Source organism: Eutrigla gurnardus (genome assembly GCF_963514095.1).
Source record: "Eutrigla gurnardus genome assembly, chromosome: 8".
Lineage (NCBI taxonomy): Eukaryota > Metazoa > Chordata > Actinopteri > Perciformes > Triglidae > Eutrigla > Eutrigla gurnardus.
In genome coordinates, this window is record NC_139922.1 from 6,132,516 (window position 1) to 6,150,120 (window position 17,605).

The 17,605-nt window shown below is 42.4% G+C and overlaps 3 protein-coding genes across 4 annotated transcripts; all 3 read left to right on the forward strand.

Moving 5' to 3' along the window:
• The first annotated feature begins 16 nt into the window (after positions 1 to 16).
• On the forward strand, positions 17 to 7,368 carry arhgef3l (Rho guanine nucleotide exchange factor (GEF) 3, like). Of its 2 annotated transcripts, none has more exons than XM_084015716.1 (13): positions 17 to 223; positions 567 to 615; positions 735 to 779; positions 1,792 to 1,848; positions 2,033 to 2,140; positions 2,267 to 2,425; positions 2,699 to 2,761; positions 2,890 to 2,986; positions 3,307 to 3,383; positions 3,582 to 3,839; positions 4,625 to 4,795; positions 5,260 to 5,452; positions 6,857 to 7,368. In XM_084015716.1, the coding sequence occupies exons 1-13, from the start codon at positions 186 to 188 to the stop codon at positions 7,102 to 7,104; spliced, it is 1,563 nt and encodes a 520-aa protein (XP_083871842.1). In that variant the 5' UTR covers positions 17 to 185; the 3' UTR covers positions 7,105 to 7,368. The 2 variants fall into 2 exon arrangements, with proteins under 2 accessions (XP_083871842.1, XP_083871843.1); XM_084015717.1 differs by having other exon boundaries at positions 738 to 779.
• Positions 7,369 to 7,521: 153 nt separating this feature from the next.
• Positions 7,522 to 12,809, forward strand: usp21 (ubiquitin specific peptidase 21). Its single transcript, XM_084015718.1, has 12 exons — positions 7,522 to 7,814; positions 8,128 to 8,495; positions 8,925 to 8,981; positions 9,096 to 9,213; positions 9,312 to 9,426; positions 9,641 to 9,760; positions 10,108 to 10,172; positions 10,270 to 10,457; positions 11,169 to 11,247; positions 11,332 to 11,439; positions 11,738 to 11,852; positions 12,019 to 12,809. Exons 2-12 carry the CDS (start codon positions 8,340 to 8,342, stop codon positions 12,110 to 12,112), a joined length of 1,215 nt encoding a protein of 404 aa, XP_083871844.1. The 5' UTR covers positions 7,522 to 7,814; positions 8,128 to 8,339; the 3' UTR covers positions 12,113 to 12,809.
• Positions 12,810 to 13,000: 191 nt separating this feature from the next.
• Positions 13,001 to 17,456, forward strand: LOC311017569 (rho-related GTP-binding protein RhoA-C-like). The gene is made up of 5 exons (XM_084016000.1): positions 13,001 to 13,079; positions 13,661 to 13,816; positions 15,304 to 15,424; positions 15,519 to 15,649; positions 15,836 to 17,456. The coding sequence occupies exons 2-5, from the start codon at positions 13,661 to 13,663 to the stop codon at positions 16,007 to 16,009; spliced, it is 582 nt and encodes a 193-aa protein (XP_083872126.1). The 5' UTR covers positions 13,001 to 13,079; the 3' UTR covers positions 16,010 to 17,456.
• The last annotated feature ends 149 nt before the right edge of the window (positions 17,457 to 17,605 follow it).

Here is a 17,605-nt window from a genome sequence, read left to right on the forward strand (position 1 = left end):
ACCCTAAAGGATGTGGTTGCGTGTGAGATGAGGAAGAAAGTGAGTAGGAAGGAGTAAACTGAACTCTGATGAGCTCGTATGTGTTTGTTACCAAAACGGAGAAAAGACTACTGTGAATTTGGATTATTTTCTTTCTTTTTTTATTTTTAATTTCTGTGAAGATGCATTGAAAACCGAGAAAAAAAATGGAAGTGGAGGAGACTGCTGAATCGAGGACTTCCTGGTACGATACCTTTTACGTTCGTTATCCGTTTCAAGCTTGTGGTGCTCCGTAATGTTAATGCTGAGCTCAGGTTGTGGTAAGGAACGACGTCCAACAGGGTAGTAGTGTTCAGTTGGGGCCATGAATAGTATCTAAAGTTGGTACACATTTGGTGTCATGGTAACAAACCCATTGACCTCTTTAGTGATCCAGATATTAGTATTAATAATGTACCTTTCTACAACTCCAGGCACAGATTTGTTAAATTAGTGACGTGGACACGCTGTTAAGATCCATCCATCTGATTGTTTTAAGTGGGTTGACATCACTGTGAGTATGCCGGTTTGTGTTTTGTACGTTTTAGGTCTACAGCCCAAGGAGAGACAAACTCCATCCCTTGCGACCATGCTGGGGTAGGTCATCCCATCTACCTTATTTCTTTCACCTCCTTTCATCTAAAACCTGTGTGTGTGTGGGGGGGCTTCTCCTAAAAATCAAAAACTCACTTTCATATAAATGTCTGTTTATTTAGAAGAAGAGAAAACAAGACCCTGAACCTGTGGTCCGAATCATAGAGGTGAGTGATTGCTGACATGCGCTATTAAAATGGTTCCAGTACTTCTTTCTCATCTTCACATCTCGGTCTTTCTGTAACTAGCGGAAGTTAGTCAACTTTACCTTTGTGACCACAATGCTGACTGCAGAGCTGATGAGACATTGTGTTCAGTTGTGCAGCTAGAAGCTCTCTGAAGCCACAAACCTCTAATGTTGTCTATATGTATAGATATCTGTATATATTAAGGTATGTATATATATTTATACACATCTATCGATATACATATTTATAGATATGTGTATATATATATATATATATATATATATATATATATACTGTATATCAAAGTAACAAGCTGCTCCTCTGAGTCTCTAAGCTTTTTAATCTTTAATATTTCCTTTAACTAACTGATAGTAAACAGTGAAATATGAATATTCATACTGCAAATTCTGCTCTGTTTGCATCAGGAAAGCACAAAGTTATTGTTGTGTAATGGTATTATTAAATACTCATATCAGTACCCTGTATCAGCCCGTACTGAAATTGAAGTACTTGTACTCGGTCTGAAAACAAGTGGTATCGGTGCGTCCCCATTTGTCGACGCTTCAAATTCTGCTGCATATGCACCTTTTTGACATTTATCTTTGCGTTCCCACAACAACACACAGAGAAAATGTGTGTTTAATTGTAATGAATCCACAGCTACCCCGCGATTAATCTGATTACAGGTTTAAACATTTCAGACACTGTGAATTTTCCCCTTTTTTTGTTTTGCTGTCATCATTATGTGTATCATAAATATATAATTTACTGCAGCTATCCGAGTACATCTCACTCTCGTATAATAGTGAATACAGATGAAGTGGTGAGTGTGGCACATACAGACAGTTTCAACCTCCTTCCTCTTTGAAAGAGTCACACAGGAAACGAGAGATCTGCACCATGCAACATCTCACCCCTCTCGACATCTCTTTCCTGAACTCTCATCTCTTTCTCAACTTGTTCTATTTTCTAACCCGTTATGTTTTATCAGGATGAAGAGGAAGATGAGGAGGGGGAGATGATGTCTGACCACATGAGGGATTCAGAGGTGAGGTGCCCCCTTTTTTTTTTCTTTTTTTTTGAGATGCCAGATGTGTTTTCAGTTGTTTTAAAGGCTTCTATTCAGTCAGTAATACTTTGATGATGAATGACCCCCTGATGAGGTGGGGGCCATTTTGTTCAAACGTGATCAAATCTGGGTTCTTAAGTTTGTTGTTTTAATTTAATTTTAGGAGCCCAGTAACAAAAGGGTCAAACCTGTGGTTAAGTCCAACAGCCTCACGGGTGTCATCACCCCTTTGAAGACCCCTGCTCTGAAACGCATTGGACAGTCCATTTCGGTAACGACACACGCACAGACACACACACACACACACAGACACAGACACACACACTCGCACTCGCACACCTGTTGTTCTTGAAAACCAATAGCTGTATAGTTATAGTCTACTCTGCTCATTTCACAGCGGTCTATTAGTTTTCGCACAGAGGCTCGACCTTTGCCCCCTGCTCCCCTGCGATCTCGCACGAAGGCCTCGTCCTATCCACGCCGGCGCAACAGCCAATGCTGGAGTGACACTGTGGAGAGTCATGACCTCACTGCGAAGGAGATCAAACGACAAGAGGTGGGAGCGGCCGCGTGCTGAATTTCTGTTGGATGGTTTCCAGGGGTCACGCTGCGGGGCGGTGGTCACAGGCGGGTGACCGCTCTTCATGCCTGTGAAGCGGCTGTAACGCACACACGGGTTATGAAAGAGGATGTGAGCTGGCACTCAAGGCTCGACTTCCTGTTTTTAACAATCAGCTGTGATGGCTCATGCTGTCTTGTGTATTTCACATCTTGTGTGTTCGTATGTGTGACTTACGCTCGCGTCCACGTGTTGGTGTTGGTCCTGCAGGTGATCTATGAGCTGACTCGGGGAGAGAGAGAACTCATTGAGGACCTCCTCCTGGTCCAGAAGGTACTTGACCACCAAGCAATAACATTTGACCTTTATCACTTTATATCGGAACAAGATCATTCATTCTTTCATACACGCTTGGTACTGCGTTTATGCTTTCCTTCCCTTTGTCTCCTGGTCTCTACCAGGTCTACTACGAGCCCATGCTGAAGTTGGACATCCTGACAGAGAGTGAGCTTGGACAGATCTTTGGTACACTGGTTTCTCTCGTTCCTCTCCATCAAGGTAAACCATCCCTCTGCTTTGCACCTCCTCATGTTATCATAAGTGAGTGAGTGAAAGGTGCTATATGATGAGTTTTCCTGGATAAAATGCATAAAGCATAGTTCGCTCCACTAAATGTCAACTATTACAATAGATTTTGCAAGCGTTGCCATTGCTCATTCATTCACATCTGGTTGCATGTTGAAACTGAGTTGTTTGACTTTTTCAAGTAAAGGAGGTTGAATGAGTTGAATGTGACGTTCTCTTGTCTCTGAGTCGTAGTAACACCAGCGTTTAGTGAGCAAAGATCAGTAAGAATTCATCTGTTTGTTTCACACCAGATCTGCTGAGTCGTCTTGAGCGGCTGAAGGGATCGGGGAAGACAATCGGACAGGTGGGGCCCACTCTGATGAACTGGGTGAGTGTTTCCATGGAGACCAAGGACTGAGAGAGAAAAGGAGAAGAGGGCACAACCCATCTTCACTCTCTCTAGTTCCTGTACTTCCTCTGTTATGTTCCTCTCTAAACCGTGTTACACAGTTCAGTCTGCGTGCGTCTTTTCTTTTAAGTGACTCCACGTTTCATCTCCTTGCTCCTCCTGTGTTCCTCTCCGCAGTTCCCTTGCCTGGAAGCCTATGTGACGTACTGCTGTAACCAGGTGGGGGCCAAAGCCTTGTTGGACCTGAAGAAGCACGAGAAAAGAGTTGAGCACTTCCTGCGTCTGTGTCAGGAGTCTTCGTTCAGCAGGAAACTGGACCTGTGGAACTTCCTAGACCTCCCTCGGAGCCGTTTGGTCAAATACCCGCTGCTGCTGAAAGAGATCCAGAAGTGCACGCCTCCAGAGCACCCGGATGAGGACACGTTGCCTGATGCTGTGAGTTGGTGTCCTACTCATTCACATTCAAGTTTTTCAGGTTCTGAAATATCTCCTCATTGGCAGGTTATGCAAGACGTGTGCTACTTGATCAGAGTTTCCTTTGAATTTGCCAGTAATGATTATTCATATGATTGCATGAATAATATTTCATAGACACTGTGCATAATACACATTAAACTTCTACTTATTTATTGCTACTCGTGTAATGATCTTTTTTTAATTTTTTTTATTGTTGCATGAAAATCAAGCGTTGCTTGATACTATTTATCCGTCTGACTCTTCGGATTATAATACACTAATCCAGACTATTAAAACCTAGGACTGTTAATATCGATCAAAACCAACTTAAGTGTTCTATATTTAGGCTTTATAGGGTTTTTTACCCCCTTAATCTGAAATCCATCAGATTGTAAGTATGGGAAATCCACAAACTTGATTTTAGCTAATATTTCCCTTTTTAACCCTAAAATAATTAGCACATTGGCACTTCCAAATGATAGCAAGAGATACTTTTATAAAGATGAACTTCAGTAACCAGTGATCATGGTTATTTACTTATTATTGTTATTTTTTTTATTTCATTTATAGTAAATATTGCAATATGTTTATAGTTTTTGGTCAAATTAAATGAATATGCAAGAAACTATACATACTACACATGATGATTTAGCTTTTGCTTTAATATATAATGTGAGTTGTATCCTATTCACCAAAATGAAATGCCTGATGAAATGCATTCAGTTTGTGTAAGACGACTATATTGACTACTATATCTTGTTCAGTTGGAGCTGGTCCAGAGCATCGTGGCGGAGGTGAACAAGAAGACGGGAGAGGCTGAGTGTCAGTTCTACAGGCGGTGGCTCGCATACCTCGAAGACAGTCAGAGACTACCAGAGATCCAGCAGTCCCGCTTCCTCTACTGCCATGGAGAGCTCAAGAACAACAAAGGCCAGGTAGCAGCTGTCTCTCTCTCTCTCTCTCTCTCTCTCTCTCTCTCTCTGTCTCTCTCTCTCTCTCTCTCTCTGTCTCTCTCTCTCTCTCTCTCTCTCTCTCTGTCTCTGTCTGTCTGTCTGTCTGTCTGTCTGTCTGTCTGTCTGTCTGTCTGTCTGTCTGTCTCTCTCTCTCTCTCTCTCTCTCTCTCTCTCTCTCTCTCTCTCTCTCTCTCTCTCTCTCTCTCTCTCTCATGTTAACTACTGTAAGGGTCCTTGGATTGAATGTTCAAATATTGAGTTAAATGTATCTCTAACCGTGTGTGTGTGTGTGTGTGTGTGTGTGTGTGTGTGTGTGTGTGTGTGTGTGTGTGTGTGTGTGTGTGTGTGTGTGTGTGTGTGTGTGTGTGTGTGTGTGTGTGTGTGTGTGTGTGTGTGTGTGTGTGTGTGTGTGTGTGTGTGTGTGTGTGTGTGTGTGTGTGTGTCAGCGGCTGCATGTATTCCTGTTTGAGCTGGCCTTGGTGCTGACCAGGCCTGGAGAGGACAGAGATGGAGGTCACATATTCCACGTGTACAGACAGCCTCTGCCCAACGCCATGATAAATCTGGAGGAGATCCCAGATGGGGAGGCTTGTGGAGGGGGCACCTTCAGGGGAGCCTTCACCGGAGGAAATGATAAAGGTAACATATACATACAATATTTACTAGTTATTTTCATTGAAGATCATCTATTGATATGTACACTTTATTGCCAAAGGTATTCACTCAGCCATCCAAATAATCTAAATCAGGTGTTCCAATCACTTCCATGGCCACAGGTGTATAAAAGCAGCACCTCGGCATGCAGACTGTTTCTACAAACATGTGTGAAAGAATGGGTCGCTCTCAGGAGCTCAGTGAATTCCAGCGTGGTACTGTGATAGGATGCCACCTGTGCAACAAGTCCAGTCGTGAAATGTCCTCACTCCTAAATATTCCAAAGTCCACTGTCAGTGGGATTAGAACAAAGTGGAAGTGATTGGGAACGACAGCGACTCAGCCAAGAAGTGGTAGACCATGTAAAATGACGGAGCGGGGTCAGCGGATGCTGAGGCACATAGTGCACAGAGGTCACCAACTTTCTGCAGAGTCAATCACTACAGACCTCCAAACTTCATGTGGCCTTCAGATTAGCTCAAGAACAGTGTAGAGAGCTTCATGGATGGGTTTCCATGGCGATCAGATGCATCCAAGCCATACATCAGCAAGTGCAATGCAAAGCGTTTGATGCAGTGGTGTAACGCCGCCACTGGACTCTAGAGCAGTGGAGACGTTCTCTAGACGGACCAATCACGCTTCTCCATCTGGCAATCTGATGGACGAGTCTGGGTTTGGCGGTTGCCAGGACAACGGTACTTGTCTGACTGCATTGTGCCACGTGTAACGTTTGGTGGAGGGGGATTATGGTGTGGGGTTGTTTTTCAGACAATTCCATGCTCCCAACTTTGTGGAACAGTTTGGGGACGGCCCCTTCCTGTTCCAACATGACTGTACACCAGTGCACAAAGCAAGGTCCATAAAGACATGGATGAGAGAGTTTGGTGTGGATGAACTTGACTGGCCTGCACAGAGTCCTGACCTCAACCCGATAGAGTGAATAAGAGTGGAGACTGAGAGCCAGACCTTCCCTCCAACATCAGTGTGTGACCTCACAAATACACTTCTGGAAGAATGGTCAAAAAGTCCCATAATCACACTCCTAAACCTTGTGGAAAGCCTTCCAGAAGAGGTGAAGCTGTTATAGCTGCAAAGGGGTGACCGACGTCATATTAAACCCTTAATAACCCTTAGACGTCACTTAAGTTCATATGAGAGTCAAGGCAGGTGAGCAAATACTTTTGGCAATATAGTGTAAAACAGGCTACATTTAGAAACGTCAGGTTTATTGATACCTTTAGTTTCAAGCAGGTGAAAGGAGGGTTAAAGATGTTTAAATTAAGATTGAGAGAGAAAGCCTTGCCTCTCCACTCCCATTAGTTGACATTAAACCTTCCACCTTGCTTCCACTAAGTGTCCTCCCTCCCCCTCTCTGTCTCCATCTCCCAGTCAAGAACTGTTTCCGTGTGAGCAGCAGGGGGCGCTCCAAAGCTCACCCTTTCTGCCTGCAGGCCAACGACTCCTTCAGCAAGCAGCAGTGGATCACCCGTCTGCGCCAAGCGATTGTCCGGTCGCGAGACAGTACCGCTCAGACCAGCCAGTCGCAACTGTCCGGTCACCCGGACCCCGACCTGCATCACATAGCCAAGCTCAGCCTCAGCTCGGACACAGAGATGGCAGATCTGACCAGTCACTGACTGGGGATCAGAAGCCTGGGGGAGTGTCTGTAGATCTGTACATTGACATTGGGGGGGGTAAAATGAAATGTGAAAGATGATTGTGCTTGGACAAACGTATAGATTTTTCTACCTGGATTTAGTCTTTTCCTGGATTTGCCGTTGGATTGTGTGGATTGTGGTGATGTTAGTTGTACAGTTTGAGAACAGTATTACAGAGTGTGGATTTAAAGTGTAAAATGTTTCCATTGTTTTGTTTTTTAAATAAACTGACACGTAAATGTTGTTGAGGTACCTGGCAAAGTAGAAAAAGAGGAGTCTTAGTACAGCCAACAAGAGCTGCACAGAAAGATTAGTGATGATTATTCTCTCTCTCTCTCTCTCGCTTTCCCTCTCTCCTCTCTCTCTCTCTCTCTCCCTCCCTCCCTCCCTCTCTACTTCTCTCTGACCTCTCTCTGTCCTCCCTCTCTCTCTCTTTCTCTCCCTCCCTCTCTCTCTCTGTCCTCTCTCTCTCTCTCTCTCTCTCTCTCTCTCTCTCTCTCTCTCTCTCTCTCTCTCTCTCTCTCTCTCTCTCTGACACTGGTGAGAGGGCAGGGGAGAGACTTTCAGTTCTAGCCTCGGCACACAGTGAAACAGTAGACGTCCCTTTATGCATATTTAACAGCTCAGCAGGTGAGGAGCACAGTTCGGTTGGGACAGTTTGTCCACATATAGAGTGACCAAGTGATCAGGTGAGTCCAAACCACTTTGCCTATTTGCTAATGCTAAACTATTTGTCAGAAATGTTTTGCAAACAAACTTTGCAAGATTGTATTTCTTATTTGTGCAAAACAGCAATGAGAATGTTTCAGGACATACCTCGGCCGTGAGATTCTGCATATTCTGTTTCATTGGTTATTTACTTGACTCTCAATAATGACCACTTAAGGTGACTTTCCGACCTGTGTGCATGCTGCAGTTATGAGAGGGAATTGCAAGCCATGATAGGGATTCACCTAAAGGGATGCTCATTTGCAAATCAATCCTGCTTTTCTCCCCCCGCAGCTAAATGTCATCCCATTTGCCTGGAAAAAAGAAGATACTTTCTCTCTTGTGAACTACCGTCACATACTGCTCACCTTTGACATTGCATGTGGGGGAAAAAAACACTGGTGGTGCAGCCTTTCCAGTTTGAGGTGGAATTTATTTCTTTGGGAAGTCCTTCCATGTGTCTCAGGAGACATGGTAGACACCGCTGACTTGTACCAGTGAATAGGATGCCCGGAGCCAGTGCTGTCAATGTTGAGGGCTCTTGTGAGGCCCTGTGTCGAACCCTGGTCTCCCAGAAAGGCCTCCAGAGAGAGACGGCTGACATCTCCCAATCTGTTCTCTACACCTCACTGATGGGTCTGCTGCTGGTCACCGACAACGAGGTGTGCAAAACGCAATATCGAGCAAACCTTGAATTTATGGTCAAACCTGCAAGCCTGGTGGTCTTGTATGTTTATTCTTGCCGTGGGATTTATGACACACACCTAAACATAGACAGAGATTGTGTAAAGGAATTAGAGAGTACACACCAGTACACACGTGTTTAAGCACCTGTCAGCACTCCTTGGTCTCTAATAGGATGAATGCTTCAGGCTGACCTCCTTTTAGCCACTGTTGTTATGCTAATGGTTTAAGAAGGCTAAATCTGTCCTACCAGTACTGTACACACACTGTGTCATGCAGACACAGCAAGGGTCAAATATTAGGGCACATACTATGTGAACCAGTGTACACAAACGGCCTGTATTCTTGCTGATGTAACTGATCAGTGGTTCGGGTGAGAAGCTTCCTGTGTTGTCTTTATTTTACAGAAAGAGCAGCTCGCCATAGGAAGTGGAAGGGTTGGCCTTAGGAACACTGGAAACACAGTAAGTTAAAGGATGCAGCATGTGCCTTAGGCAAAAACTCCTTTAACAAAACACTTTTACCAGAATCCATTTTGCCTAAACAACCATTTCCTCTCTACTTTGTCACCAACTTAGTGTTTCCTGAATGCAGTTGTCCAGTGTTTGTCTCACACACGTGGCCTACGGGACTACAGCCTCCTCATGTCCTACAGGGATGAGAAGTTCTCCAAAGAGGACGCTAAGCTCATGGAAGGTATGTTCCTCTCTCCTGCCGTTCCCTCCTCTCCCAATTGTTGAGAGGTCCCTCGATGTTTTCATCTTTTCTCATTTCTCCGCGTCTTCCTGTGTCAGCTTTCTCTCAGGTGTTGTCAGGCCTTTGGGACGTAAATGAAGGGGACACAGTAGTAAACCCACGACAGTTTTACAGTGTTTTTAAAGAAGCCGTGCCTTACTTCAGTGGATACAGGTGAGAACGTAGATGTTTCTTTACTTTCCATGATACCTGAAAGCAATAGCATAGCATCTTCAACTTATTCGGCGTCGGGTTGCTGTGGCAACGGAAACCATTTCAGTAAATGTTCTGCTTTACCGCCACGGGTATAGAGTGATTATAAAGTTGAGATCTGTGTAGAAATATCTACCATGACATGAAGAAATCTTTGTCTCTGTGTTTAACTCAGTCAACAGGATGCACAAGAGTTCCTCAGGTTCCTATTGGACAAGTTGCACACAGAAATCAACCGCAGACCCTACGTTCGACGGACAGGGATGGAGCCTGAACAAAAGTTCGCCAGATTTAGGTCTGTCTGTCTGTCTGTCTGTCTGTCTGTCTGTCTGTGTGTGTGTCTGTGTGTGTGTGTGTGTGTGTGTGTGTGTGTGTGTATCTGTGTGTCTGTCTGTCTGTCTGTCTGTGTGTGTGTGTGTGTGTGTGTGTGTGTGTGTGTGTGTGTGTGTGTGTGTGTGTGTGTGTGTATCTGTGTGTCTGTCTGTCTGTCTGTCTGTCTGTGTGTGTGTGTGTGTGTGTGTGTGTGTGTGTGTGTGTGTGTGTGTGTGTGTGTGTGTGTGTGCGCACACACAGATCATCCTGTCCTTCAAACTTTGATGTCCTTCATGTGATCACATCTTTCTCTCGTCTCTTGTCCTGTAGAATTTCTGAAGAGGCAGCCGCCATGTGGAAGAAGCACTTGGAGAGGGATGACAGCAGAATAGTGGGTGAGAAGAGCCATCTAGTCGTAGTTGTCTGTCAGACTCCTCTGCATTATATGTTGGATGAAGACAACCCACTGTTGATTCCTTCTCCACTTCACAGACCTGTTCTCGGGCCAGCTGAGGAGCTCGCTGCATTGCTCGGTGTGCTCCCACTACTCCAACACATTCGATGTGTTCTGTGATCTGTCGCTGCCCATTCCCAAACGGAGCTCTGCTGGAGAGGTCACGCTGAGGGAGTGCCTGGCCCTCTTCTCTCAGGAGGAGAAACTGGACAAGGAGAACTCACCAGTAAGTTAACAGTGTGCAAATGCAATTGATTACTATTCATCAGTGTTGCTCTAAATTTGGGGTCAAAGTTCAATGATAGCATGAATGGTTTTGTCCAAAAATGTATTTTTTTCCCACTTATAACCTATGGTTTTTATATCCTTTTTTTCCATTTAAGTCAATATTTCTATATTTATTATATTTGTTTGTACAATTTAAATATCATGGTAAAAGAAATACAGTAATAGAGCAGCAGCTCATATTTGTAGAGGGAGGATGGACACAAGGGGCCTAGACGGTGTCGATACAAAACAGCTCTATCAAATATAATCCTAAACATCACACAAAGAGAAAGCAATTAAAAATAACATCAACAGGAAAGCAAACCATAAAAGTGGGAACTGATAATCAAAAACAAGAGAAAAGATTAAAACAAATAAAATGTTATTTGGCACTGGGAATTAGATGTTTTTTCATGTTTTCTTGTTGTTGTTGATCATGAAGTACATTTTGTTTTGCATTTCAATCCTTTCTTCAGTACTTCCTCTGAATTAAAAGTATCATTTAAATGGATCAGAAGTATATGAGTTTGTAGCATCCCACATTATAATTGTTAATATAAGGATCAATTAAGCTGGAACATTTTCATCCTATCTTCATCTGAACAACCTTCTTGATCCTCACCAGTCTGGTTTCAAGGCAGGCATTCATGTGTGTGTGTTTGTGTTTCAGATGTGTGACAGATGTAACAGGCATACAGAGAGCACCAAGCGCCTTTCCATCCAGAGGTTTCCCCAGGTTATCGTGATCCGTATCCTTTACAACTACTCAGAATATTAACCTTAGTGTTGTTCTTGTGCAGGAAGTTATGATGATGCTTAACAATCTTGTTCAGATCTGAACCGTTTCACGACATCACGGTGGTCTATCAGTAAAAGCACAGTGTACGTGTCCTTCCCACTCACTAACCTGGACCTTGGACGCTACGGGCCTGCCGACTGTGGTATCAAAACTAATCCATGCATTATCTCCTTGTAGTTGCTTGAGTCAAACATTGTGGGATACTGTTAAATAACGAGCCAATTAAAAACAATACAATGCAGTAAGAATTACTCTTATCTTGGCATTTAATCAACTGCTCATGTGTTACTTTTAATTTGAGATTTTTAGTCATTTCTTAAATGTGACGGATGAAGATGATTTCTTTCAATAGGTTATTTCAAAAATTAATATAATTTCATCTAATGCAAGATGAGTTCTGAAGAGTGGAATAAGTGAATCATAATGCATGTCCCCCACAGGTCCAGTTCTGTATGATTTATATGCAATATGTAACCATGCTGGGACGGTGAACATGGGTCACTACACAGCCTGCTGTTCTGATGAAAATGGTTGGTGCTTCTACAATGACTCTAGGTGAGACTCACCCTGCACCCAAATCATTTTTTTAGTATGAAATGCCCTGCAAACTGCATGATCTATGTACAAGTGCACTGTGTCTGGGGTCATCTTTATTGAGACACAGGTACTATAACAAACTGGAGCTGTTTCTCATGATTACTCTCCATCTACCCAACTACAGTGTGACTCCAGTCTCAGAGAACCAGCTTCAGACCAATCAAGCCTATGTGCTGTTCTACCAGCGCAGCAACAGCACCACCACAGTCAGGAAATAGACCCCAGACTGGCTGAGCCATGCAGCCAATCAGAGCCATAGCTTCAGTGACCATAGAAACAAGTAGAGGCAACAGTGCTAACGTGTTCATCTATGGACAGCTCAATCTCAATGAGCATGCCCTCAAATAAAATGTGAAGAGGATAAGAGAGAAGCCATGCTGACTTGAAAGAGGACTTGAAGAGGCGATCTCCCCTGAATCCAGGATTATAAAGAGTCTCAGTGAGGGAGCAGAGACAGCTCTCAGATTGCCGCCTTAGAGACCCTGCTTCTCAGGCAGGAGTGAGCGGTTTACTTGCACAGAGCTCTTAATGTAAGATAAGTGTGATCCATGCTTGAGATGCAACATAAACCCAAATGAACAAAGATAAATGTTGGGTGGAATAGAAATTGGAAAATGTTTGATGACTACTTTGTTACATTGGGTTTCATTTAAAGCTACAGCTTTGTGAAATCGTACAGTACTTTAACTCAGTATGTAAATGTATGGAGCTTACTACCGGTATATGCATTATGTTAAGCTACAGCTACCCCTGAAACATTCAAATGGGCTATATTATCCCTCCAACTGATTTATTATTTCTATGGAAATATTCTTATATGTATGTACATATGTATATATTTTACATTTGTGTTAACCAATTAAGCATTTGAAAGTAGCATATTGTAGGCTATTATTGATATTTGAAACCGTCAATAAAAGACCAATGAAAATTCTGATGATTTGACTTGAACTTTTCATTGAGTGAACAGCCTGTTATTTTTAATGTTTTATTTGTTTTAATGTATCACTCATATATGAATGTGTTAAATAAACAGCTCATATTTTATAAAGCCCAGTTAACATGTAAGTAAATGTGCCGCAGCCTACTGACGGGTGACGTCCATTTGCGCATGCGTATTAGCGGTGGGCGGAGTTCTCCAGTCGGTCAGGAAGAGGAGAAAGGCGGACACAGAAACATCAATCGGTAATCTTACTCAACGATAGTTTTTAAACTTTGTGCCGCTACTTGTTTCCGTCGCAGAAGAATCACAGTCGTGCGAAGAAGGCTGCGGTTATTATTTCAGAGAGAATATATTGAATGACAGCAGCCAAACCTACGGGAAACACCGTTAGCTTTCTTGCTAACTAATGTTAGCTGGTTTGACAGGCCCGGACTGCACTGCACAGCCTTCCAGCAGGAATGGGAACACAGCACGGAAATGTGCTCTGTTTACTCCCTCTACCTCCGAGGCAGCCTCTCGGTCTGCCTGTCGGCTCGCTTTGATCAAGATATTTTAATAAAACTCTTAATGTCAGGAGGCCGGTTTCCTGCCGTTACTAACGTTGGCCGAGCTGTTGACGTTGTGTGCCAACCAGGGGGAACCGAAGAAGCATAAAACGCTGTGTAGTTGCTCCAGTTAAGTTTAGAAGTCGTATTCATCGTGTATTTGGGGCAGTGAGCTATTCGTAAAATGATGTCTGGGTGTGTTATTAGTGGAGAGTAACTTCGTGAATTCTGATAACCTTGTTAAAGAGTATAACCTTGTGTTGGACTCTTTTCCACAGATGGCTGCTATCAGGAAGAAGTTGGTGATAGTTGGGGATGGTGCATGTGGAAAGACCTGCCTGCTCATCGTCTTCAGTAAGGACCAGTTCCCAGAGGTCTACGTCCCCACTGTGTTTGAGAACTATGTGGCAGACATCGAAGTAGATGGGAAGCAGGTGAGACAAAAACGGTGGGGGGAACACACAGGGTCCTTGCGCAAACTATAGTGCCTAGTAAAATGAGTATGAAGAGTTAATAACTTAATTTCACTTAGTTATCCAACTGTCAAAGTTGTTATGATATCGGGTGAGTTGGAATGTAATGTTGAATGTAATTTAATGTCTGAATTGAAATGGTAAAGCAATTACTGCTGCGACTTACAATTGTATTCAATAATGTTTCATCTGTTTATCTTTTACTCAAATTGTTGTTGCCCAAGTTGGCATCATTGTTTCATCAATTTAAATATCTGTAAATCGGTTTACTATACTGTAGGATCCTGAAAAGCAACACATTCTCACATTTTACGCTGTCACATGTTGGGAATTTATGCTTGAAAAAAATTAATATAAATAGGTTACCAGAATAGTTGCTGCTGATAACTATTGTTGACTTTATTATTCAACTAATTGTTGCAGTTCTACTTCAAATAGCACATTTTAACTTTAAAAAAGACTAAAAATACAATTATTAATACTGATTATTTTCTGTATCTAATCAATGTATTTATCTAATTGATTAATCAACTAAGCATTTCTGCACTAAAATCAATTACCATATTTTCCCCAAATGTTTTTTTAAATGACAGTTCAGTTCGACTTCCAAAAAGCAAAAAATGCAATACCAACAACATCTAGAGATGGGCATTGATATTGGACATTTTGGAGATTTGTAGCTTTGCAGAACCAGAGAGGGCGTGATGTGTAACACAACAAGGCCGACAGTAATGTGACGTTTTGTGCTGGAAACACGGTTAGCCCATCAAAACAACAACGAAAGGTGAACTTTTGCTTGTCATGCATACATTTACATGACTCTTCAACCGCAAGCAAAGTTGCTGTGCATCATAAACATGTTGATGCATACAATGGCTCACAACATCACCCAGGAGCAAGCGTTTCAGCGCGACAGTGTCAAGAATGTACTCCCTTAACAGACTTTGGCAGACCAGGCTGTTGGGTTCCATCTGTATTCAGTGTTGGTAGTAATATTTGTAGTAGTAGTAGTAATATTAACAGTAGTCGTCCATGGTGGCAGGCACAGCCCTGTTTAGATTATTCTATCTCCAACATGTCGCTGAACAAAAAGCAGTCAATGTTGAGCAGCATCACAGCGGGGCAGGTGCAGCCAGAATATGGTGCTTTCATTGGCCAAATCAGGGCAGGTAGCAGTCGAGTAAGTGACAGTAGAGATGCAGATTTGAATACATTCCTTTAATCAATAGTCAGCTGCCTTCATAATACAAGCGGTAAGCATCAAACAAGACCATATCGGCAGTGCAGTCAGGGTCAGGTTCCACCATGATCCAGGGAAACCTATTTAAAGTATATAAACAATGGACAATTGGTATGCATAATCATGTTACTTGCATATTCTTAATCTTGAATTGCCATTCCATACCATTTATTTATGCATCTGTCTTTGCATGTCACTCTCTTCTCAGGTAGAGCTAGCACTTTGGGATACAGCAGGTCAGGAAGACTATGACAGACTGAGGCCTCTCTCCTACCCCGACACTGATGTTATTCTCATGTGCTTCTCTGTAGACAGCCCTGACAGTTTAGGTATTGTATTTGCAACAGTCACACCACTACATATCAGACACCTTGTGATTGTGATATATATTTCTAATTACTGATTTCTCCCTCTAATCTGCAGAGAATATTCCAGAAAAGTGGACACCTGAAGTGAAACACTTCTGTCCAAATGTTCCCATAATCCTGGTGGGCAATAAGAAAGATCTGCGCAATGATGACCACACCAGACGAGAGCTCGCCAAAATGAAACAGGTCAGATTATAGTTCAAAAATATGCTGATATGTGCGTGTTATGTTTCTTTATTTGAACTTGATTTGCACAAAGAACATTTACATCTCTCCTTGCAATATTTATTGCAAGGAGAGATGTAATGTACCAGTTTTTTTTGTTGTTGGTGTAAAAGTGCAAATGTAAACCTCTCTGATATCTGTTTCCAGGAGCCAGTCAAATATGACGATGGCAAAGACATGGCGACCCGCATCAGTGCCTACGGCTACCAAGAGTGTTCTGCCAAAACCAAAGATGGTGTGAGAGAAGTCTTTGAGATGGCAACTAGGGCAGCTCTGCAGGCCAAAAAACGTGGAAAGAAGTCCACCTGCCTTCTTTTATAGGTTCTGGGGGAATAAGGAGCTGCCGTCAAGCACAGATCGAAAGGGCAGTTTCCATTGCGATTTGATGGGAGAAAATTGGGGAGGGCCCAGAACTTTTGCAGATGCTCAATTTCTTCTCACCAAATTATCCTCAGCAAATTAAACCAGGTCTTAAATGATTTGATGGGCTTCTAAACCCTGGTCCTATATGTGTACATTACATTATGTGCCATTTTGCTCTCACCTATCAAACACTTTCAGATCTAAAATTCTGCAGGGCGGGTGGTGAGGTGGTGGGGAGTGATTTGAAGTTGAGTAGATTTAACAGGGGTTAAAATGTGCCATCATGGGAATGAAGCGAGAAAAGGTCCTAACCAGACCAAAACAGTGGGGACATGAGAGAAAAAGGCAGAAAAGAATATATAAAAAAGGTTTGAATTAAGACCAAGTATAAGTGGATTTTACACAGTATCGCCTACATGTAGTGCCTTGAGAGCAGTGGTCAAGAAGAGTTAAGTTGTGGGTAGGGATTCATGACTTCGATGGGGTATTACTTTGTCATTTGTAGTGTCCACACATCATATTTGTGAATGCTTTCTCCTCGTCATTGACTTTGCTTCTTCAGGCCCATATTCTGACTCAGGCGCTATGCAGGGGTATGCCTAAACTAGATTGTATGAGATATTTTCCCATACTGTATTACTTACCTGTACTTTAGAGAGCGAGAGTGTGTGTGTGTGTATGTGTGTGCAACTGTATGGTGGTTTGTTTTCTCCAGTGCAGGTCTGCATGCAGTGAATGTGTGTATATTTTGTGTGGGTGTGTATTAACATATGTGTCTATGTACTGTATGCATGGAAAGGTCTTCTGTGTTACTGACCTAACCCCTTATTTCCATGCCAAAGTTACCCCTGATGGCCACATTTTATGGCTCAGATGGGTAATGGAATTAACAGCTACTCAGAGTGACATAGAACGTTTCACTTTACTGGAAGACATTGTACTATGCCTAGAGGCACAATCAGGTTAAACATTTAGTTTTTAGGACCTTTTTTTTGTTTACCAGAGATTCATTTGATTGTGTTAATCGGTGGGTCAAATCATGAGTGGTGTAGTTAATAAGTTGAATATTCCTTCAGATAGATGATAGACTTATCTTATTACTATAATGTCTATTATGTACTGTATGTCTTACAAGGCTTTGTAAGGACATGTTAATGTGTATTTCAAATTTGCCTTCTACTCAACTCTGCCCATCCCTCCTTTAATGATAATGCCATTATTGTACTATAACTTTTTATTGTTGTCTCTTATTTCTTAGTATATTTTAATCACTTTACTTAATCCTGCTGTTATGATCAGTTTATGTCAGTTGAATGATAAATTGTAGCCATTGTTTAGTTAATTGAAGGTAAAGCTTGGGGTGCAAGGCTGGAAGGTTTTGGGGGTGGGCTTTTCTTCTTTTTCTTTTTCTTTTTTGTATTGTGACATATTTAGGTTTTGGGATTTTTTCCCCCCCAAATAAAGTTGATATTAGGGTTTTCTGTTGTAAGCTATTTATGTGTTTTTTTTTTTTTTTTTCATTTATTCATTATTAATTACTATTTTCCCCTATAT